Here is a 22313-nt window from a genome sequence, read left to right as displayed (position 1 = left end):
AGTTGACAGCCCCTGGCCTACATAGTATCTGCCCACACAGTCAGCAAACGAAAGTTGGGAGAGTATTCTGCCCTTGGCAATGCCACCACGGATGCAACATGGTGAACCACCCCCCGTGACCTCCCACCCAACAGTCGAGCCAGCTGGTCTGGCTCCCGTTCTAAGCAGTGGGCTCCTCCTCTTCTTATGAATGCCAGCGACGCCTGGTCTCGAGCTAGCTCAGAAAGACAAAGCAACCCTCCTCCATGGTAAGCTCGGCATGAGGCTTGATCAAGGCGCACGATTAGATCTGGTCAACCAAGTGCCATCAATCATCTAGACGGCAACAGAAGCCATCCCGAGCTCAAGGACACGCCGGGCCAGCCCGTCGCCAGCAGGGACCCTTGCAGTACCGTCGCCATGCTAGACCTCAGCGCCAAACATGCTCAGCCGCTCGCCAACTCCCGATTCTCGGAACCTCTCCGATTGCACAAGCGCGTCACGGATGGCTTGATCACACCCCTGTCCGCTGAGAAACGGCTCCGTGGTGGCCCTTAAACATTTCCCAGCGGCGGTGAGGTGAGGCAGCATACAGTAGACACGAATGCGTCGATGATGAACTGAGGCATCGCGGGATGACACACCAACGTCGCGGATATAGAATAGTCTCGGCATAGTTCCGACTAGCAAGCCAATAAGCTCGCTGCGGGACCTGGGGGGCCATCAGAGAGGAATGTCTCGGAGCGGCACTGTAACTGTACGCGGACGAGATAAAACAAAGACGTTATCGCATGTGGTGACTGAATCAAGAAGCGGCTCAAGGTCATCATGAGATATTCCGGTGCCACCACGCGTGCAGGGACGCTAGTAGGGATCACCATCCCTGAACATCCCACGCGGCTTTCTAGAAGAATGGCCAGCAGCAGCGACAGCGAGAGGACGGACACCGAACGAGGTGTCCGCTATTTTGGCCGAGATTCCCAGATTTCCCCCGAACAAATCTGTCGCCTTTGACATTTAGCCTTAAGAGATGCTGGAGTCAATCCGGGGACTCCAAGATCGCAGGGCGCTTTGGCGAGCGCATGGAGACGGGACATATCCATCCAAGATGGGTCTTTCATGTTCGGCCTCTCTCTCTAGGATATCCTCCCTCACCTTGAGCCCTCCAGGAGACCTCTGCCCCCCACCCGCGGCCCGCGGTGAGAAAGGGAATCCTTACCAGGCGTCGAGTTCTGCTGGTCAAGGTCAATGTGCATATCCGCCTGCCGACCGACGACGCACTGACGAATTCGACATTTTGGGCTTCAAGGTGAGATGATTGCCTTGCGGATCGTCCATGTACCATCGTCCCACGTGTCTCGGCAGAGTCGCTGATATGGCTGCTTTACGCCCAGCGAATAAGACATGGTCGTCAAGACGTGCCACCATCATCTCCCCCTGGATGGCGAAAAGGATGTAGCGAGGGTCCAGAGTCGATTGATTCCCCACTAGCTCGCCTGTTTGTTGGTGTTGATGGCAGCCCGGTCCATGTGCAATGCCTTCTGCCCTTCACCTTTGGCACGCCGTGTCACCGCGCAATGCCGCAGATGAACGGGGCTCAGAGTGGGCGCTAATGTACAACGGCAGCCTCTTCAGCCCAAGGAACCGACATATCGCAGCAGGGTGGCGCCCGCTTTGTGATAAGGTATCATCAATTCGATATGCAACCCGGTGGAGGCTGGTTGCAGCGCAACACTTGCGGCTCGCAATTTGCGGCTCACGATGCGCTCCTCACGTAGTCAAGTCACAGGAGAAATGTGATGGATCCATGGCACAGCATCCCGGAGTGATCAAGGTGTGGTCGCGAGAGTTTCCGAACGGGGATCCTCAAAGAGTAACCGCAACCAAGCATGACATGGATATCTTGCTGATAGTTTCGTGATCATGACAAGGCCAATGGCTGAGAGGTTCCATCTGTTGACCAAGGGGAAAGGCCTTTTGCAGATAGGAATCGAGCCTCCGGTATTTCCCTTTGCTGACGGGGCCAAGTCCCTTATTACTCTAGTCTCTCGAAGCGCGACAGACGCGCCATCCCCAACTCAAAGTAAAAGAGTCGTCCCGTTCCGGTCAAAGTGTCGAAGCTTGCGTGCTCGGATAAGGCAAGATAAATGCTGCAGCTTCTCTAGCCCCGTCTCTTCATTAGCGTCCGCTGCAACTCGGATGATGGCTGGCCCGTCAACATCCGACTGTAACAAAGATATTGTTCCAGTCCCGTCTCGTCATTCCGAGTTTTGGGTCAAAGTTGCATGCTAGTGGGACCCTCTGCGATGCCGTACAGAATTGGGTTGCAAGCAGCAAGGGCACGATGGATGATCGGCAGGGTCAGACTCTATTCCCGTCAGTGGATAGCCAATCTTTGCGCAGCCGCAACCGCACCTCTCGATGCCTCTATTGGGCAGCAGTTGGCAGGCAATTGTTGACCTTGCAACACCACTACTAACAGAAACTGAAGCGAAAGAAACCTCTTTAGCTAACCCACCCCTGGATCATAAGATCGCAGGCCATGTCAGGAGAGCCAACTACCCTATGCGATAGCAAACGAGACGTTACCCAGACCGTGGGACCGTGGGGTCGGCGGTGAAGATGACGGGTCGGTCGAGTCAGCGGAGGAAACAAGGTGACCCCCATGGGCTGTCGGTCAAGGACGGGGAGGCCTGTCACCGGGGTGGATAGGCTTCCTTCACCTATAAGCGCTCTGTAATTGGAACGGCTGATTGTGCATAGACGGTTTTCGGGGTCTTGACGCGCTGGGACGGTGTTCCAGCGCCGATTCACACCCACCACCCGCATCCGCAGAATATGTACCAAGAGCCGACTACCTACACAGACCTAGCTGGGCTGCGATGCGGCTTGACGGTTTGGTCCCGTCTTGAATGGTTCGACAAAGCCGAGCTTCGGCCTAGTTATTCAAGGTCCGGGGAGTGGGCACCTTGATGGACCACCCTGAAGCCTCATTTGGCTCAACTTTGCTGATCGGCTTGCGCTGCTGGACTGTACACATAAATAAGTGTCCAGCCTCCGCCCGCGTCGAGGGATGTACTGCCTCCTGTCAGACCTCCGTATCTTTGCGCAAACTTGCTGCTTTGACAACTAGTGGCGTCTGACGCGAGACCCCTTGCCTTGCCCGTCATCACCCGTCATTGTGGTAGCAACTCATCGACGCCATTCGCTGGCCCAATCATTGAGGCCACCAATTTTCAGCTGTCCTCAAAACGAGCGTCCCTCCCAGTGCAAGAATATCTGGGATCCTGTTGTCTTTGTCTTTGTCCTGGTTGTGGCGAACCGGCGTGAACCACCATGGCTACTGAGGAGCCCATGCTCATGCGAATCCCTCCGGAGATTCGCATGCTGATATACGAATACCTGCTCGACAATGGCGGAAACAGAGATATCGCGATCCGGAATCAATCGAAGTGCGAGTACCAGGCTCGCCGCTCAAAGTGTCAAAGGTCCGCCTACCACATCGTGGAGCGGTCGTTTGCCAAAATGTCATACGAAACAACATACTGCGCCGACGCCGAAACCGATCGAGCGATGCACACGGCGGTCATGCACATCAACAGAAAAATCCGGGAAGAGGCGTCCCATTTTCTGTACACAAGGCACGCCTTCCACTTTGGCGAGGACCTGGAGGCCGTGGTGCCTTTCCTCGCTGATAAGACACCACGCACTAGAGACTTAGTTCGAGAGATCAGTCTCTACAAGCGCAGCCCAACCAATACTGTTGAGCCAGACTCATATGACTGGTCTTCAGTCTGTCGCTTTCTCCGAGACTTGCAGGGCTTGGATAAGTTGACGCTCGTCATCGAAGGTGCCCGGCCAAGAGGGCCATGGGATGGACCGCAGAGCCTGACTGTTTCCGACTTTCGGCTGCTGTATACGACTAGACACGACAGCCTCGAGTGGGCGCGAGAGCTGGCGTCTGTCAAGACGATCAAGGAGGTGGAGATTATCGCGGATATTCACCACCTGCCGCACCCTCAGTCGAACATGATGCTGATCCTAGCCGCATTCTCAGCGTCGATTGAGACGTCGCTGGTGGATTTCCTTCGAGATGATTTGGGTATTCCTGCGCGAGTTGGAAAAGCAAAGTATTGCGGTACGGGTTCTTTTGGGCGGTCAAAGAACTGTCAACGGAACGGGTGTCTGACAAGTTGAGCTGAGTTGAGTCGTGTTGAGCCGAGAAGTTGAGGAGAAGTCAGATTGTCGAAAACGAGGCGCGGTAAAGACAGAACGCGAGGAGTTGGGTTGCATCAAGTTGTAGGGCAAGTACGGGCGGTCGTAACTGACATTGGCGCATCGGGTAATCTGTCGCAACCTATCATTGTAATGACATCTTTATGAATTAATGAGAAAAAAATATGATAAAGCAGAAGGGAACGACTCGAGTAGATATGCTTTGAGTGAAATTTGATATCTCATTTTCGGCTATGAAGCTCTCACCACTTTTGTTCTCCTGCGCCAGTTCCATTCGGTGAACCAAACCGACAAGTGAACCCATGCGCCTCAGCACTCAGGCACCCGCATTCAATCACGTGACAGGACCCTGCGCCAACAAAGCTCCCGTCGTCGTGTGGCTGGGAGCAGCCCCTGCCGCCTAAAGACGTGCAGGTACAGTGCTGTCCATCAGCGAGCTAGGCCCAACTCATTATCTCAGCCTCCCCCGTATCGTCATCGCCCAGCGCCTTGTTCGCGCGCACTTACCCATCGACGACAACCCGGCGCCTCCGTTCGATCCCAACACCGCCGCCATCTCCTTCGCCATTGTGCCTCTCATTGTCGCATATTCATGACTTGCTAGGAGCCTGGCTTCTTCCGACCTGCTCCAAGCTACCCCGCTGCGATAGCTCTACAAGATGGCCACGCCAGCTCCCCCGAAGACCAGGCCCGTCTGCTTGAGGATGCCCTCGTTGCGGTGCGACAGCAAACGTCGCTGATGCGCAAATGTCTCGATACGCCCGGGAAGCTCATGGATGCCCTCAAGTGCTGGTAGGTCGACAGCCGAGCTACCCGTCTCAATCTCCTGGAAAGTCGCTAATTGGCACAGCTCGACTCTCGTTTCCGAGCTTCGCACCAGCAGTCTCGGCCCCAAGCAGTACTACGAACTATACATGGCCGTTTTTGACGCCTTGCGCTACTTGTCTGTTCACCTTCGCGAAAACCATCCGGTTAACCATCTCGCCGACCTCTACGAACTTGTTCAATATGCTGGCAATATCATTCCACGATTGTATCTTATGATTACAGTCGGCACGGCCTACATGGCCATCGAGGATGCGCCCGTCAAGGAGCTCATGAAGGACATGATGGACATGAGCCGAGGTGTTCAGCATCCCATTCGCGGCCTCTTCCTCCGGTACTATCTGTCAGGTCAAGCGAGGGACTTCCTGCCAACGACTGAGGGTGACGGCCCTGAGGGTAACCTCAGCGATTCTATCAACTTTGTGCTCACGAATTTCGTCGAGATGAACAAGCTATGGGTCCGGCTGCAGCACCAGGGCCACTCGAGAGAGCGCGAGCAGAGGGTTCGGGAACGAAAGGAGCTACAGCTTCTAGTTGGCAGCAACATAGTACGCTTGAGCCAACTTGTCGACCTCGAGACCTACAAGACCAGCATTCTGGCGCCCCTTCTGGAGCAGGTGGTCCAATGTCGGGACGTTCTCGCTCAGGAATATCTTCTCGAGGTGATTACGCAAGTTTTCCCAGACGAGTTCCACTTACACACCTTGGACCAATTCCTCGGCGCCGTCTCGCGCCTCAACCCTCATGTTAATGTCAAGTCCATCGTCATTGGTCTCATGGACCGGCTATCCGAGTATGCCGAGCGCGACGGCCCAGATGACAAGTCGGATGATAGGGCTAAGGTTGAGGCCGAGGCACTGACAAAGCTGTTGGAAAGGATCAACCTCCAGAAGGAGACTCCTCCAGCTGCTCCGACAGAGCCCAAGCCTTCTGAAGAGGGCGGAAAGTCTGAGGAGGCTGGCGAGTCATCCAAGACTGAGGGTGAGGCAGAGGCCGAGCCTGAAGGCGAGCCTGCTGTTAAGGCCTTAGATGAGACCCCTGAAGAGAACGCTGGGGAGACCAGCACCGACGATTCTAGTACGCTCGCCGAGTCAGCACCCTCAGTTGCAGAGACAGAGACTACTGCTGTTAACGGCCAGGAATCCATCACCGACAGCGTGCAGCTTTACGAAGTATTCTTCGCCCAGGTCAAGAACCTGGTCGACGCTCAGCATCTGCCTGTTCCCGACATCATTGCCCTACTTGTATCGCTTTGCAACCTTGCGCTCAACATCTATCCCGACAGGCTAGACTACGTGGATCAGATCCTGGCTTACGCGGCAACCAAGGTGCGGGAGAACATCAACAATGCCGATCTTCACTCGCCCCCAGCTCAACAGAGCCTGCTTGCCCTGCTGCAAGCCCCTATTGATCGATATGTTTCCATCTTTACTGCTTTGTCCCTTCCTACCTATGTTCCTCTGTTTCAGTCGCAATCATACCCCACCCGCCGTGCCGTCGCCGGCGGTGTCGCTCGCACGTTGCTCAAGGACCAGACCAAGATCTCGACCACGGCTCAGCTCGAGAATGTGCTCGAGGTACTAAAGGTGCTTATTAAGGAGGGTTCTCAGGCCCCTCAAGGATACCCCGGCGTTGCGCAGCGACGTCCTGTTGAGACAGACGAGACGATGGAGGAGCAAGGATGGCTCGCGCGGATAGTGCATTTGCTGGAGGCTGAGGATAACGATACTCAGTTCAAGCTCCTCCAGATGACTAGGAAGGCATACTCGGAAGGTAACGAGCGCATCCGCACGACCACACCACCCCTCATGACGGCGTGCATGAAGTTGGCGAGAAGATTCAAGCTGCGGGAACACTTTGACGATAACTGGGAGACCCAGAGCAACGCCTTATTCAAGTTTATGCACTCTGCTCTGAGCACCCTGTACACGCGCGTCAACAACGCAGGGGCTGCTGAGATGGCGTTGCGCTTGTTTTGCTCGGCCGGTCAGACAGCAGATATGGCTGGCTTCGAGGAGGTGGCTTACGAGTTCTTTGCCCAGGCCTTTACAGTGTACGAAGAGGCTATCTCGGACTCCAAGGCGCAGTTCCAGGCGGTCTGTGTAATTGCTACTGCCCTTCACCAGACCCGAAACTTTGGCAAGGAAAACTACGATACGCTCATCACCAAGTGTGCGCAGCACGGAAGCAAGCTTCTCCGCAAGCCTGATCAGTGCAGAGCCGTGTACTTGGCGAGTCATCTGTGGTGGGCGACTCCCATCACTTCGAATGGCGAGACAGAGGAGACCGAGGTATGTAGGGCCCCAAAACACAGGGTATACACGACTGACATGTTTAGCTTTACCGTGATGGCAAGCGAGTGCTGGAGTGCCTCCAGCGGGCCCTCCGAGTGGCCGACTCATGCATGGAGACAGCAACGTCGATCGAACTGTTTGTCGAGATCCTGGATCGTTATGTGTATTACTTTGACCAGCAAAATGAATCGGTAAGTACTTCAGATGCAAGTCTCGAGAAGCTGCTAACACGTTTAGGTGACAACTAAGTATCTCAATGGACTCATCGAGCTTATCCACTCCAACCTGGCGGGTAACCAGCAGGACTCGGCTTCAGTCGAGAACAGCCGGAGACACTTCCACCAGACCTTGGAGAATATCCGCAGTCGACAGTACGAGGGCATTGTGCTGTATCCCAACTAGGACGTGACGCAGCAGTAGTAGAAGGTGGAAAGAGAAGGTGACGTGAAGTCATAGCGATAGATAATGCTTGGCCTGCGTGGATCGAGGAGGGAGCAGGTAGTTGTATATATGTACTCTGTACACTTGGCCCGAAAATTGATGGCATGCCGGCGAGATTGTTGTTGTTGCTTACCTATCCAGTGAGGCGTTGCTTGGCTGGATGCAAAGTTCAGGGGTAGCGTTGATATTAGGTGCGGCTGAGAATGGAGAGGAGGAACAGTAAAGATGGTCTCGTGTCCGTTTCTATGATTTAAACGTTTATTTACCGGTATTGATACTAACTTACTGCCAACTGCCGATTTATACCATCATTTCTCGCTGTAGAGTTGCTCCAAGTTTGCTTTGTTCATCACCTCCCTCTCCGAGTTAGCGCGTCTCCTTATCCCAGCTTTTGTGGGGTAATCCTGGCGTGGCGTGCACGGGCGGGTTCAGGAGAAGGAGACAGGCGTCGTTGGATGCCTCTCGAAGGCGAGTATCACGAGGGTTTCAGCGGATAAGGGATTGATGAATTGGATAGTAGAATGAAAAATAATTGAGAATTTGCTACATTCCCTGGTCTGCGTCCTGGATGTCCAACGTCTTCTGCCAAGCCGGATCGTCTCACTCAGCCACTGCTGTCCTCCCCAGAGTCACCAGCTCCAAGGCCGTTCCTCCGTACTAACCGGCGGGTTATAGTGGGCTCCGGTCCCTTACGTGGACACTCCAGTGCTTCGCCATCATCCCCGTCGCATCCACGCCCTCGTATTTGACCTGCTCAACTTTTTGCCCGTTTGCAACGTCAGGCACTCTAATCGCGTTATCCTGGGCTCTGGGCTTGTGGACTTTGGCGATGCGATCCTGGCGTCCGAGTTTGTCTCTTGTCTTTCCTTCCTGACGCTCATTTCTTATCTGTTCGTCGCCTCTAGACTGCTCCAACACGATCCGAATCGCCCACTCCTTTATCTGAATCCATCTATCCATCCATCCATCAGCGGATGGATTTCTCGCTTATCCCCCGTCTCTTGTGACACCCGAATCGATCCTCTCTTGAACTTGAAAAGAACCGAGGGCGCCGTAGCGCTCCAACGCCTTCAACATGCCTTCCGAGAAGGCTCCCTTCTACGATCCCATACCTCCCACCTACGACCAGGCTGTAGCCAGTGGGAGCCACTATGACCCCGACGACTGGGCTCCCGCCCCGAGGTCGCCGACCAACGAGCGGAATGCCACCGAGGCAGAGTCGCAAGGCCTGCTTCAGTCCTCGAGCGGCGCTGGCTCCTCCCGCAGACCCGACGGCTACCGGCCGCCGACAGTGGAAACTGATGACGAGGACAGCCTGTGGGCCAGCGACAGCGACAGCGATGATGAGGCCGCCCAGGTGCGGCGCGAGATGCAGGAGATGGACATTGAGGAACCCGATCGCTCACGGGGCTCCCAGTGGGGGAAACGAATAGGCTCATATCTGACTCTGCCGCGGTGGAAGTGGTCTTGGCGGCCAAGGTTACCCCGATTGCGAATAACCCTCCCCCAACGACCCGATGCGCCGGCCGCTTCCACAGATGATACCGAAGCCGCCACAGGCGAAGGCGAGGAGACGCAGACCGAGACAAGGAGATTTAACTTCCCCAAGATTGACAAGACGGCAATCATTCTCTTTTGCGTGCGCAGTCTCGCCATTACCATCGTCGTCGGGTTCTTCTATCTCCTATTCGCCAGCGACATGTTTGGTGGTCTATCAGATCGCCTGGGAGGTGGTTTCCGCTACAACCCGGAGGATCTACGAAAACATATTCTACACACTGTCGATCCCCTAAGGATGCGCGCCTGTGTGCAGCACTTTTCCAATTACGCCCACATCGCCGGCACCGAGGGTGATTACGCGACAGCCATGGACGTTCAGAGCATGTTCAGCCGGGCGATGCTCGACGAGGTGTCTATGGACGAGTATCATGTCTACATCAACTACCCCAAAAAGGATGGTCGTGCAGTGCAGATTATGGACAGCAAGGATAGTAAGAAGGCCATCTGGACGGCCAAGCTGGAAGAAGAGGAGGTTGGTGGCGAAACAGCGGGACGACAGACATATGCTTTCCACGGACACTCCAAGTCAGGCGACGTCAAGGGACCTCTGATCTACGCCAATTACGGATCGAGGGAGGACTTTAAGGTGCTAAAAGAGAAAGGCATCAACACCAAGGGTGCTATCGCACTTGTCCGATATGGCGGAACTCAGCAGGATCGAGCCCTCAAGGTCAAAGCTGCCGAGATGGCTGGTTTTGCAGGCTGCATCATCTACAGCGACCCCGGAGACGACGGTTTCAAGAAGGGCACCGTCGCGCCAAATGGACCGTGGATGCCCGAAGACGCTGTCCAGAGAGGATCTGTGAGTCTCATGAGTTGGGTCGTTGGTGACGTCTTGACGCCTGGATGGGAGAGCAAGGAGAGTTCGCCAAGGATGAAGCCAGAAGACTCTCCTGGCTTGGTCCACATTCCCAGTCTTCCCCTGGCGTGGAGAGACGCCAAGGTGCTGCTGGAACACCTCAAGGGGCACGGTCAAAAGGTGCCCGAGAAATGGCAAGGCGGTGTTTCAGAGATTGAGTGGTGGACGGGTGACGACAAGTCGCCAATTGTGCGTCTGAAGAACATCCAGGACGAGGAAGAGAAGCAGCCTATCTGGAACGTCTACGGTCGCATCAACGGCATGGAGCAGACGTCCAAGTCCATCATCATCGGCAACCACCGCGATTCCTGGGCTTTCGGAGCTACTGACCCTCACTCGGGCACGGCGGTCATGATCGAGATGGCTCGAATCTTTGGCGATCTCGTCCAAAGAGGATGGCGACCCCTGAGAACCATCGAGTTCATGTCTTGGGATGCTGAAGAGTACAACCTTATTGGATCGACCGAGTATGTCGAGAGAAATCTGGACAATCTACGAGACAATGCATTTGCATATATCAACCTTGACACGGTTGTTGCCGGCGACAAGTTTCGCGCATCGGGATCTCCTGTGTTCAGGAAGTCTGTCCTCCACGCCCTCGCCCGTGTCATTGATCCTCACACCAACGCCACCCTGCGGGAGCTCTGGGATCAGAGCAATACCGAGATTGAGGGCCTGGGCGCGGGAAGTGATTACGTGGCTTTCCAGGATATCGCGGGCACCAGCTCTCTAGACGTTGGATTCGAGGGCGGCGCATACCCCTATCACACGAGCTACGACAAGTTCGATCTGGTGGAAAGCGTGATCGACCCCGAGTTCAGGTACCACGGCGCCATGGCTCAACTGATGGGCCTTCTCATCCTCGACATTGCTGATCGTCCCATCCTGCCCTTCGATATGGCGTGGTACGGCCAGAAGCTGGGACAGTGGGTAGCGGACCTGGAAAAGTGGGCAGGCAAGCAAAATCAGCCAAAATCAGTCTCGTTCAAGGAGCTCAAGGATGCCGTCACACTCGTCCAGAACAACGCTGCCAGCTTCGAGAAGTGGGAGATGGACTGGGACCGCGAGGTCCTGGGTAACGGAGGCTGGGAGGCCAACGACATTGGCAACGCCCGGCTGATGTACAACAACAAGATGGCCTACTTTGAGACGACGCTTCTGGACCTAGAACTTGGCGGTGGTGTAAGTGATGAGGTCCCCTTGATCAAGAAACTCTGCTAACCTCGATAGATCCCCAACCGCACACAGTTCAGGCACGTCGTCTTTGGACCACAAGCTTGGTCGGCTTATGACTCGGCCTTCTTCCCCGCCATCCGCGACACAATTGAGACCGGAGACTGGAGGAGCGCCGAACGCATCATAGCCAAGACGGCGGCCCTAGTACGCAAAGCAGCGACGATTTTAGAAATGTCGAGTGCAAATGTATGATTCAAGCGGACGAAGCAACTCTTTTTCCCTTTTTTCCCCCTCCCCTTACTCTTGGCGAACTAGCCTCTACTTTTTTCTTTTAAAGATATATAGTACCTGTCTGCTTCGGGGCGCGTGTACGTCCACGCACAAAGTGTATAGGAGGCATTGCACGGAGTTTGGTTGCGTGGATTCTGAAACTTTTTTTACTACCTGTTTATTTTTCTGGGTAAGACGACCTGTCGGGATAGAGCCCATGCGCCAGAGGGGAAATATCTGCTTTGTTATAGTAATGAAGGAATGCGGTTCACTGCCGGTTTTTTGTTGAAGATATGATTGCTGCTGCGTCTCTACTACATGATTGTTTCCTCTTTAAGCCTTTGGGGCATCGGCGACAGATACCAGACGGCCAACCACGTCGTACTTTTCCAGGAATCTCTCCTCCCAGCCCTGTAGCGCCTCCATCTGTTCGCCGTCCAAGCCCTCGAGCTTGTCAAGCGGTCCATCCAGGTCCTTTGTCAGCATGTCCTCATCAAAGCTTCCGCATGCAAGACCACGGCTCGCATCGCGGCCGGCAAAGTTGCTGTAAGGTCCTCCAGGGCCGTAAAAGTTGCGCCCGCGTGTCACGTCAAAGACGCGGCCCCGAACAGCCAGGTACACGGGCTTGTCATCCTCGCCATTGAAGGGAAGCAGTGTGTGCGGCGTGTATGTGCGGAATACGGTGGAGGGGGCGTCGCGGGGGAGAGAGGGAGGCGGGGATGGGCGCAGGAGGGCGTAAGCTGTGTAGAGGACGGCGGAAAGAAGGATGAGGTTGAGGGGTGTGGCGAGGGAGGAACTGGAGAATTGGGTTAGCTGGAGGGGAAGAGAAAGGACAGAGGATTGCTTACAGGCTGAGATCTTGGGCGGCTTGTTGAGCCATCTGGCGCTCGACGTGGTCCATGGCAGATTTGAAGGTATGCGATGCCTCGTGTGAAACAGAGAGTATCGATTGATGTTGTTGATGTTGTGTCGAGGTTTGAGATTCCGAAGTCCCCGACCACCTTTCTCTGGACTTCTTCCCCCACTCTGACGAAAGTACAGGGGAAAGCTTCCGACGCGGGGGACCCCGTCTCGGCCGGAAGTGCGAGGTGTGTGTGTGTCGGTGAATGGGCACTGATTGATAAGCTTACTGTATGCACACAGTCGGTGTTTCGGAGGATTGGTTTATTTGAGTGATCAATTCGTCTTGTAAGACTAGATCTCCTTCGTTGCTTCAGTGGTGGTTGAAGCAGGCGCTGGTTTAAGCTTAACCGCCCAGCCCTATTCAACGGCAAAATGATGATAATGAGGACTTCTCTACATAAATGTTAGAAGAAATAATCATAAGTACATAGTAATTGGCCCATGTAATCTTCCATAGTTGATCTAAGTTTAGGGCAATTTTGCCTCGTCTTAAGGCCTAAGAATGAGGATAAAAGCCGTTATTTGCTGCACATTAATTCAACGACACGTCTGTCGCCCAGTCTTCAGGGGTATGTGAAGAGTCAGCCTACTTATTATCTAGAAGCTGAAATCTATCCGTCTTGGTAGTCATCCGGTACCTAACGAATATGATCTGGAATCTTCGCCTTCAGTTGTATCCTCGGAGGTCTAATGCCTCCTCGGCTCATGCCCACAACACCCGGCCCCCCTTGTCGGAAATGCGCCATGATGTCGGCAATTGTGTCGGATTCGCCAATGCCTAGCTACCCATTTGCACGCCAGGAAGCCTGCATCTGCATGTTGCCGATTGTTTCTAGGTCGTTCGATCAATCGGCTCCCGGGTGCCGGAACGGGCACCCCAGCCCTCATGTGAGGATGGTTCTAGCTGGAAGTCATTTCAATTCGCGCCGGAAGGCATGCAAATGGGAAGGTCTCAATACCATTATGTTGTTTCTCCACGCTCGCAGAGCACTTCGTGCGCCAGAATCAGCGTGGACCAGTAAAAGAGGGATGTCCTTATTCGGGAGCAATCAGTTTTGCCCACGTCGTAGACGTAAATGTATCAATTCATGTAATGGAATTCTACGGTTCGACGTACAGAGTAGGCTGAACGCACTTATTTCGATCGGTAAATGCGGGCTGGCCTCATTCATGAGAGTCATTCATCAGGCCGTTTGTCTCAGTGATAGCCTCGCCACCTGTGTGGTTTGGGTGCTCGTACAACGCTCAATGCCCTTGTAACTCCATCATGGCGAGCGGAGCTTCGATTGGGAACCACCCTGTTTGAAAACTTTAATTGTTTGCTGTGGCTTGTGTGAGTGATGGCGATCATGGTTTGCGTTACCTCTAAGCTTCCACCAAGCCCCAAAGCACAATTATCAGGTATTCATTACAAAGAACATGCCAAATACCCGTTTCTCGCTCCTTCCAAGGTCTCTGTAAACAGGTGTTCCGGGTGGTGGCTGGCTGGATGTAGGGTTGTTGGCGCTCAAGGGCTCCTAGGATTCATGAACCAATTTGACGATCAAGATGACAACAAAGAGGGGATTTGGTGTAGGGGTATCACGTCTGCTTTGCATTAAAGCATCTGCAGAAGGCCGGGGGTTCAAATCCCTCAGTCTCCATCCTTTTTGCGCTTGAAAGGTCGGCCGTCTTGACTGGGCACCCCTGTCTCTTGTATGGCCGAACCTTGGCGCCAGCAACCATCTAGCAGGCCTGAGAAATACTTTTTGCCATTTGTTTAGCAGTCCTACCATAGAATGGGGGGGTTGGACAAGGGAGAAAGCCTGAAGGGTGCAGCGTTGTTGACTGTTGTCCCACACCACCACCTTGACACTAGGGCCCCTCCAGACCCTCCGGGATAAGAAGAACCAGCAAAAACACGACAGCAAATGTTAACAGGCAATCAAATTTATTGTCTACAGTTAAGGCGAGACATGGTTTGAGAACCTAGGCAGAAAACAAGCCTCAACCTACCAAAGACGCCAACCCCAGCCCGCCCCAGTCCGTGAGTCAACGGCGAGGACTCAGCCCCCTGCACTAACAAGTTCCACTCTCTGTAAGGCTGACAGCGCAAGCCATGAATACACAGCTGAACGCTTATAAGGCAGCTGGGAGATTGTCGAGACTCCCTTGGAATCATCATCCTCTTTCATCACTCGCGTTGGGCAAAATGGCTGAAAGCTCTTCTTCGTCAAACCCCTTGTACTTTTGGCGTGAGACGGATCCTGTGACAGGATACCTCTCACAGTGGTACTACTGTCCCTTTCGCGATGACGGAGATGAAAAGAAGACGTACAAGACAGCCGAGCAGTAAGTACATGTTGAAAAGGTTGCAAGTGAAAATCATGGTTGACCAAGGTCAAGCTACATGATGCATCACAAAGCCCTCCTCTTCAACGACGAAAAAGTCGCCCTCCAGATCCTCCGCGCCGGACACCCCCGCGAGGTAAAGTCCCTAGGCCGCAAGGTCTCCAACTTTGACGAGGCTACCTGGAACGCGCACCGCCGCGAAATTGTGCGCCGCGGCAACGTGCTCAAGTTCACAAATGCCGTCTCCGAGGAGGGGTTCCAGAAGGGCACGCCCGCCAAGGGCAAGAGCGCGGTAAAGCGCAAGTATGAGCCCATTGAAGGGTCGCTGCGTGAGATGCTGCTGAGCACGGGGGAGAGGGAGATTGTTGAGGCGAGTCCGTTTGATAGGATCTGGGGTATTGGGTTTAAGGCGGCTGATGCGGAGGCTGCGAGGGAAAGTTGGGGGCAGAATTTACTGGGGTTGGAATTGATGGAGGTGAGGAGGATTCTGAGAGAGCAAGGTGAGGAGAGAGAGACTAAGAAGCAAAAGAAGGATGAGAAGAAAGAGAAAGATGAGGAGGAGAAAGAGACTGACAAGAAGGACGAGGATGAGAAGGACAAGGACGAATGATACCTCTATGCGCGGCGCATATACCAGATTGCTTAGTCGGCTTCAAGCCTTGAATATGTATTGGCCTTGAAAACTCAAGGTAACTTTTGGGTTATGATGTCTATAGTCCATCCTTTTCTTGTGAATACTCCCACCCATCTTGATATCGTCGTCCATCTCCTCCATCAGTAATCATACATACATACAAGAAGCCTCATCCCGAGGCAAGCAGAGCGGCGTGGTTTGTCCTTTTGTTTGCTGATTGTTACAGCCCCATACCCATCTCCCCCATGAATGCTCATTCGTTTTGTTGTTGTTGCGTTGTGTGTGGTTTGTTGTTCGTGTCGAATGCCCGCCCTGATAATCCCACATGATGGCACATATTGTACAGTTATAAACACATATTAGGCGAACCGTCGTGAACCGCCCTCTTCCGGATATCCACAAAGTGCACCCCAACCCCTGACGCCGGATGTGAATTGATGGATGCAACCTCTTAGTACCAGTCTCGTCCGCTCTTCTGCATCTCAATCAGACGCCATCCCCGTGTCTCGGGGTTGTTGACGTCCTCGGGCACTCGCGTGATGCCAATGGCATAAGTCACCAGCTGCACCTTGTCCTCCATGCCGGCCGCAAGCTCGTTGGTCTTGGCGTTGCGGTAGACGTGGACCTCCTGGGTACGGCAGGTAATGATAAAGACGGGAACCTCACCGGGGTCGAGCATGCGCGCTCGCAGAATGTCGACGTTTCGGATATCGAGAATCTTTCCGTCAGACTTCATGCCCGCCTGGAGGTATTGCTTGGTCAAGGCCTCGTACACAGAGTACTGAGCGGCCGAAAGCCAGAGTTTGAGAGTCTCGGTCTCGCCCTTGACGTAGGCATCCAGCACCTCGGGGAGAATGTATTCTCGGAGCTCCTGGAGGAAGGGCTCCACCTGGAAACTGGGGTCCATGGCTCGGAACTTCTTGATAACCATGGCCGTCTCGTTCTCGGCGAAGAAGCCGGCGATACGATCCGTGATGCTTCGGGCCGTCGACACGAGCGGGTTCTCGGACTCCTCGTACTTGCCCTTCATGCTGAAGAGGCCCTGCACGAACTGGTTCTGGTCACGGAAATCTCTCCAAGCCTCCTTCCACGCCGCATCCTTGTGGACCGTCACGCTGGTGCCGGCACTGGGTATGTTAGAAATGTACTCGAAACTGGGACAAGTAAACTCACTTGGGATCCTCCTCCATGACCTCGCCAGCCTTGAATCCCCGCTGCTTATCCATGGCCTCTCGGCGTTTCCGGCGCTCCTCCTTCTCAACCCATCCACCGTATCGTGAAGAGCTGCCATCGTCAATGACATTCTTGACGTCCTTATAAGCCTCGGTGTTTCGGATAGGCTGAGTAGCCTTGTCCATGGCGTCACCAGTCACGTTGGCGGCCTTGCGCACGCCCTTCATAACTGAGGTATCCCAGGTCCAAGTAGCGCCCTTGCCGATGGCGCTGGCGGTCACCTTGGCACCCTTGGTGACAGTTGAAGAAACGGCGCCGGTGGACTTCTCGTAGGCCTCACGAGCACGTCGCACACCCTCGCTCTCGGCGAACTGGTTGGCGGCGGCGCCGATCTGCTTGGTCGACTCATTCCACTCTTGCGACTTCTGGAACTCGGTGTTCATGGTCTCCATGAATACCTGCCAGGGAGTCTTGTCACCGTGAGGAGGGGGAGGAGGGATATCCTCCTTCTTTTCCTTACCCTCCTCCTTGCCTTCCTTTCCTTCCTTGCCGGCATCCTCGCCATTCTCACCCTTCTCACCCTCCTCGGTCTTCTTAGACTGCTCCTCTTCAGGCTTGGTCTCGGACTTGTTCTCCGACTCGGCCTCGGCGGGCTTCTTCTCCTTGGCGTCGGTCGCAGCCGCACCTGAGGCTGGCTTCTCGGTCTTTGGCTTATCTTCTTGAGATAGACGGCTAGAGAGGTGGAAGAGGCGAGATTGGACGGTGTAAGTGGGGGAAAGGCGAAACTCGGAGGGCAGGAAGGAAGATCTCAACGGCGATCGAACTGCACCGGACAGCGTTGGGCCTTGTGACCTTGCGCCATCGCGAACGGCATTCTGTGAGAGCTGGGAGGCTAGTCTCCGGTAGGCGGGACATGTGCCGGCGGAGAGCTGAGCGGAGGCCCGTGAGAGGGCCTTTTCCGAGGGTGCCGTTCTTCTCGCGAGGGAGTTCATGATTGCAACAACACAAAGAGACAAGAAGCCCTCCACAGAACACGATTGAACGTGGATTGAGGCGTTTGGGATAGGAAAAATGGACGGTGGAAGGTGGTGGAAGAGGCGCGAGGAAATTTTGGTTTGCGATCTCGGTTCGGGGCGGGAGGAAGGCGGGCGAGACGGCAAAGCCTCGGCAGAACCGCCGGACCCCGGCCCGTTGGAGCATTGGATCGGAGGAAAAATTGGCAGGAGCCGACACCACCATCAAAGATTCGCTCGTTAGTTCACGACCAGGCAATGCGCACAAGATGAGCCGGCCATTGACGAGTCGCCTCGCGGCGCAATCGATCCTCCGGGGCCCCCGAGCCACCGTCTCCAAGTCCTCCTTCCAGATTGCCCGCCCAATCTCACAGACGAGTGCCCGCCGCGATGATGATCTCCCACCTCCTCCGCCTCGAGCACCCCGGAAGAGGGTCCTGGGCCAACCCAGCGCCTCGTCGTTCCTCCAGAGCATCTACGGCAAGTCACAGCCGAACGCCGCCCAGACGCCCCAGAACAATGCCATGGCCAGTCTTTCCCAGAGCCTCGCCCTCAAGGCTCTGAAGAAGACCAATCTCGATATGAGCCCTCTCGGAGGAGGGGCCATGCGAGCAGCACAAGCCAAGGAGGACGACCTCGAGCCATTCCACTTCCACATCTACTCGCACAAGCACAACACCCACATTACCTGCACAAAGCCCAATCGCGAACCTATCATTTCCCTCTCGGCTGGCAACATTGGCTTCCGCAAGTCTCGACGCGGCACATTCGATTCCGCCTACTCCCTCACAAAGTACGTCCTGGAGCGATTGATCCACACGGGCTGGCCCATGAAGATGAACCGGTTGGAGGTGGTGCTGCGAGGCTTCGGTCAGGGACGAGAGGCGGCCCTCAAGGTCCTGATGAGCCCAGAGGGCAAGGTCCTGCGTGACAAGATTGTCCGTGTGGCCGATTCCACAAGAATCAAGTTTGCCGGAACGAGAAGCGAGAAGCCCAGACGTCTGTAAATGGGCTGGAACTGGGTTGTTCGGGCTTATACTGTTTGATGCTTCAGCCGCAAGAGGTTGGAAGTGAATGTACTATTCATACTCTGTACGACTACTATACAAATGAACAAGACCTAACTTGCGCCGACCTGCAAGTTCCTAACGAATGAATCTGCCCCAACTTAAAACCATTGGTATCGTGCTGACCGAGTTGAAGGAGCCGCCCAACTCCAAACATCAAAACAAAGTGACACAGCCAAATTGGCTACAATGCATACCCAATATCATGACTCCCAGTCCTATCGCCGTGGGAGCCTTTCGGCGGGGGGCAGTCTTCGCCCGTCAGAGTCTCGCACGGCTTGCTTTCCTTTGCCACTGCCACCACGCCTTCTCTCCTCTTCACTATCCCATTCTTCATCAAATATGCTGCCATCGTTGCTCTCTGTCAAGAGATGCGGAGCAGATGCCCCCAACATGCGGGAATGCTCATCCGAGTTATCGTAATCGTCTAGGAGTGCGCCATCGCTGGTATCGTATTCGGGGGGCTCGATCCAGTCTCGCGGGACGACGCATGGCAACGCTACACCGATACTGGCGGCGCGGTTTAGCCAAGACGGGCCGGCTTGGCCTGTGAGCTTCTTGCATAGATATGATGTAAAGTGGTTGCAGTTCTTTGTTAGAAGATTGTACGAGGTACCGAGGAACTCGTCCGAGGCCGCCCGAAGTGTCGCATCAATCTCCTGATCGCTCGCAAGAGTGAAGCCGTGTAGGATCTCGCATCGAAATGTGCCTCCGGGAGGCTCGGTTCTGGGCTTTGTCCAGTACACGCCTGTAAGCCCTCGCTTGTCGTGTCCACCGTAAGCGTATTCCCTGCCGTTGATTACAACGCCAGAATGAAGAAGTGAGGCGCCGACTGTCCATAGCACCGAGGAGAGGCGGCCGGGCTATCAATGGCACGCGGGTTAGAGCTTCGTCTTGAGGTTGGGGTTGGGGAGCTTGTCTCACCGGGAGTAGATCGTAGACATGGATGGTTATCTCGGTCTTTTGTAGCGATAGCGTTGATCGGTGAGATCTGCTCACCGACGAGCTCTTTTTAGGTCGAGGCATTGTGATAAGAGTTGGCGCGGAAAGCGTCGCGATAGATGCGACGATGCGACGTCAGAGTGCGTCGGAGAGCTTGGGGTGAAGGCGGGGCGACCGGGACGCTGTACGAATATATGCTGGAAGGCGCGGAGGGTCGGTGGCTTCTTTCAAGAGGGCAAAGAAGATCTACCAAGACCAGAATCTAGCCAAAAGCGATCATGAACAATGAAGGAGGAAGTTTGAAGGACAAGAAAGCGGAGGTGCCCGGCCCGGCTAGATCGACGTTGGTTTTGACAATCAAATACTCGGCGAAGTAACCTGCAGCGCCTCCAAAGCTAAGGCACAGTACCTGACTGCCTCCAGGCCCAGGCTGCCGCTACCCGCTGTGGTTCACACTCACCTCAGGCATTTTATCCGCGTACAGCGTAAGCGTCACAAGAATTCCAAGGGTCCATCTTTCTCTTTCTGCGCACGGTCGTGCCTGCCTACGACATCGGCTGCTTTCGTCAGCCAATGACGTTGTCCCCGGTTCTCATCCGGATCAATATCTTCTCCGTGTAACCGAAAACTTGGCGGGGCCCAACCTCTCTTACCAGCCAAGGTGGGGTGGAACAAATTCTCATCTCATCTCGCAAGCTCCGTCTCGCAAATAAAAAGAGAAATTTCTTCTCCTTCACTTTTCCCTCCCCTTTTCTCTCTTCCCTCGACGTCGCTCTCGTTTCGAAGCCGTCCAGGGCAATCGAGGTTGGCACTAGCCAACCAATCTCTTCACCACGAAGCCCTTTACCTCTACTCTCGCCTTCGCTTCTATCTCCCCTCACTTCGCACCCCGCGCAGCAAGCTCTGCAGCTCTTGGACACGTTCCATCATCTTCGCGCTTCGGCCTGGTCGTCTTTGTTCAACGTCGCAACTACGCCAAGTCAAGAAAGAAGATGCCTCCTAAGAAGCAGGTTGTCGAGGAGAAGATCCCGCTGGGCAGGCCCGGTAACAACTTGAAGAGTGGTATTGTATGCTACCCCTCCACTGACAATCGTCATACCATCTTGATCGCGTGCTAACACCCAACCCAGGTCGGTCTGGCAAACGTCGGCAAATCCACCCTCTTCCAGGCCATCACCAAGTGCAACCTTGGTAACCCAGCTGTATGAAGCCCCTCGCCGCCCGCCGCCCTTAGATTCGGGGTGCTGACAGCATCAAGAACTTCCCCTATGCCACAATCGACCCCGAGGAAGCTCGTGTCATCGTCCCCGATGACCGATTCGACTGGTTGGTCGAGAAGTACAAGCCCAAGTCGGTTGTCCCCGCCAACTTGACCGTCTACGATATTGCCGGTCTGACCCGCGGCTCATCCACCGGCGCTGGTCTTGGAAACGCTTTCCTGTCCCACATTCGTGCTGTCGATGCCATCTTCCAGGTGGTTCGTTGCTTCGACGATGCCGAGATTATTCACATTGAGGGTGACGTGAACCCCACCCGTGATCTCGACATCATCAGTGAGGAACTGCGACTCAAGGATATTGAGTTTGTCGAGAAGGCTCTCGAGAACCAGAAGAAGAAGACCCGCATGGGTGGTCAGAGTCTGGAGCAGAAGAAGGCCCGTCAAGAGCAGGAGATCATTGAGAAGATCCTGGCTTGGCTCAACGATGGCAAGGATGTCCGCAAGGGCAACTGGGGACCCAAGGAGGTAAGACTTTTCTACTTGTTCTCGTTTCATTACCCCTGCTTTCATGATGACAAAAGGCCTATCGGCCTGATCTAATCCCAGCTCGTCGAATGCCTCACCTAAATAACGCTTAGAGGCATTGTGAGATAAACTTTACTCTGATAGCAACACCCTCTACCTGATTTCGTTTTGGATCATGGTCATCGAGCATACGCTAACCCGCTCGTATAGGTCGAGGTCATCAACCCTCTTTTCCTCCTGACGGCCAAGCCCGTTGTCTACCTCGTCAACCTGTCTGAGAAGGACTTTATCCGAAAGAAGAACAAGCATCTTCCCAAGATTGTCGAGTGGATCAACGAGAACGCCAAGGGCGATCCTCTTATCCCCATCTCCGTGTCCTACGAGTCTCGTCTCACCCAGTTTGAGACCGAGGCCGAGGCCAAGGAGGAGCAGAAGAACGTTGGCGCCGACTCAGCTCTGCCCAAGGTTATTCTCCAGATGCGCAAGACCCTGCAGCTGGGCAGCTTCTTCACTGTCGGACCTGATGAGGTTCGATCGTGGACCATCCGCAACGGCACCAAGGCCCCCCAGGCTGCCGGTGTCATCCACACTGACTTCGAGAAGACCTTCATCCAGGCTCTCGTTTTCAACTACAACACCCTGAAGGAGCTCGGTGACGAGTCCGAGGTCAAGGCCAAGGGCAAGGTCATGACCAAGGGTAAGGAGTATGTCGTGGAGGATGGCGACATTCTTCACATCAAGGCTGGTGCCGCCAAGGGTTAAATGAACAACACCCTGCCACCGGTCGTATTTAATTCTATAGACAAAAGTTAAATGCAACGATGTGATGAAGTCAATCTTTGTTTTGCTCCCCGTGTCTGTGTGTG

The 22313-nt window shown here is 54.6% G+C and overlaps 9 protein-coding genes across 9 annotated transcripts; 6 read left to right on the top strand and 3 right to left on the bottom strand.

The window, feature by feature from the left end:
- Positions 1-186: 186 nt before the first annotated feature.
- MRS44_009299 (uncharacterized protein) lies at positions 187-537 on the top strand (the record flags this gene model as incomplete). The annotated part of the gene is made up of 2 exons (XM_065621242.1): positions 187-248; positions 303-537. 2 exons carry the CDS (start codon positions 187-189, stop codon positions 535-537), a joined length of 297 nt encoding a protein of 98 aa, XP_065477314.1.
- Positions 538-3315: 2778 nt separating this feature from the next.
- MRS44_009298 (uncharacterized protein) lies at positions 3316-7736 on the top strand (the record flags this gene model as incomplete). Its single annotated transcript, XM_065621241.1, has 6 exons — positions 3316-4117; positions 4630-4784; positions 4823-5007; positions 5066-7331; positions 7379-7525; positions 7572-7736. 6 exons carry the CDS (start codon positions 3316-3318, stop codon positions 7734-7736), a joined length of 3720 nt encoding a protein of 1239 aa, XP_065477313.1.
- Positions 7737-8850: 1114 nt separating this feature from the next.
- MRS44_009297 (uncharacterized protein) lies at positions 8851-11622 on the top strand (the record flags this gene model as incomplete). Its single annotated transcript, XM_046271683.1, has 2 exons — positions 8851-11376; positions 11425-11622. 2 exons carry the CDS (start codon positions 8851-8853, stop codon positions 11620-11622), a joined length of 2724 nt encoding a protein of 907 aa, XP_046125489.1.
- A 351-nt stretch (positions 11623-11973) lies between these two features.
- MRS44_009296 (uncharacterized protein) lies at positions 11974-12541 on the bottom strand (the record flags this gene model as incomplete). The annotated part of the gene is made up of 2 exons (XM_046282777.2): positions 11974-12436; positions 12489-12541. 2 exons carry the CDS (start codon positions 12539-12541, stop codon positions 11974-11976), a joined length of 516 nt encoding a protein of 171 aa, XP_046125490.1.
- A 2193-nt stretch (positions 12542-14734) lies between these two features.
- MRS44_009295 (uncharacterized protein) lies at positions 14735-15484 on the top strand (the record flags this gene model as incomplete). Its single annotated transcript, XM_046279071.2, has 2 exons — positions 14735-14874; positions 14929-15484. The coding sequence occupies 2 exons, from the start codon at positions 14735-14737 to the stop codon at positions 15482-15484; spliced, it is 696 nt and encodes a 231-aa protein (XP_046125491.2).
- Positions 15485-15959: 475 nt separating this feature from the next.
- Positions 15960-17673, bottom strand: MRS44_009294 (uncharacterized protein; the record flags this gene model as incomplete). The annotated part of the gene is made up of 2 exons (XM_046279072.2): positions 15960-16635; positions 16682-17673. The coding sequence occupies 2 exons, from the start codon at positions 17671-17673 to the stop codon at positions 15960-15962; spliced, it is 1668 nt and encodes a 555-aa protein (XP_046125492.2).
- A 290-nt stretch (positions 17674-17963) lies between these two features.
- On the top strand, positions 17964-18701 carry MRS44_009293 (uncharacterized protein; the record flags this gene model as incomplete). The annotated part of the gene is made up of 1 exon (XM_065621240.1): positions 17964-18701. One exon carries the CDS (start codon positions 17964-17966, stop codon positions 18699-18701), a length of 738 nt encoding a protein of 245 aa, XP_065477312.1.
- A 278-nt stretch (positions 18702-18979) lies between these two features.
- On the bottom strand, positions 18980-19787 carry MRS44_009292 (uncharacterized protein; the record flags this gene model as incomplete). The annotated part of the gene is made up of 2 exons (XM_065621239.1): positions 18980-19624; positions 19686-19787. 2 exons carry the CDS (start codon positions 19785-19787, stop codon positions 18980-18982), a joined length of 747 nt encoding a protein of 248 aa, XP_065477311.1.
- A 194-nt stretch (positions 19788-19981) lies between these two features.
- On the top strand, positions 19982-22209 carry MRS44_009291 (uncharacterized protein; the record flags this gene model as incomplete). The annotated part of the gene is made up of 6 exons (XM_065621238.1): positions 19982-20076; positions 20127-20268; positions 20543-20770; positions 20834-20905; positions 20962-21447; positions 21658-22209. 6 exons carry the CDS (start codon positions 19982-19984, stop codon positions 22207-22209), a joined length of 1575 nt encoding a protein of 524 aa, XP_065477310.1.
- Between the last annotated feature and the right edge of the window lie 104 nt (positions 22210-22313).

This window comes from Fusarium solani (assembly GCF_023522795.1).
Source record: "Fusarium solani strain SB1 chromosome Unknown bctg00000005, whole genome shotgun sequence".
Classification (NCBI taxonomy): domain Eukaryota; kingdom Fungi; phylum Ascomycota; class Sordariomycetes; order Hypocreales; family Nectriaceae; genus Fusarium; species Fusarium solani.
The sequence above is the reverse complement of the archived record's forward strand: the minus strand, read 5'-3'. Positions and strand labels throughout refer to the sequence as shown.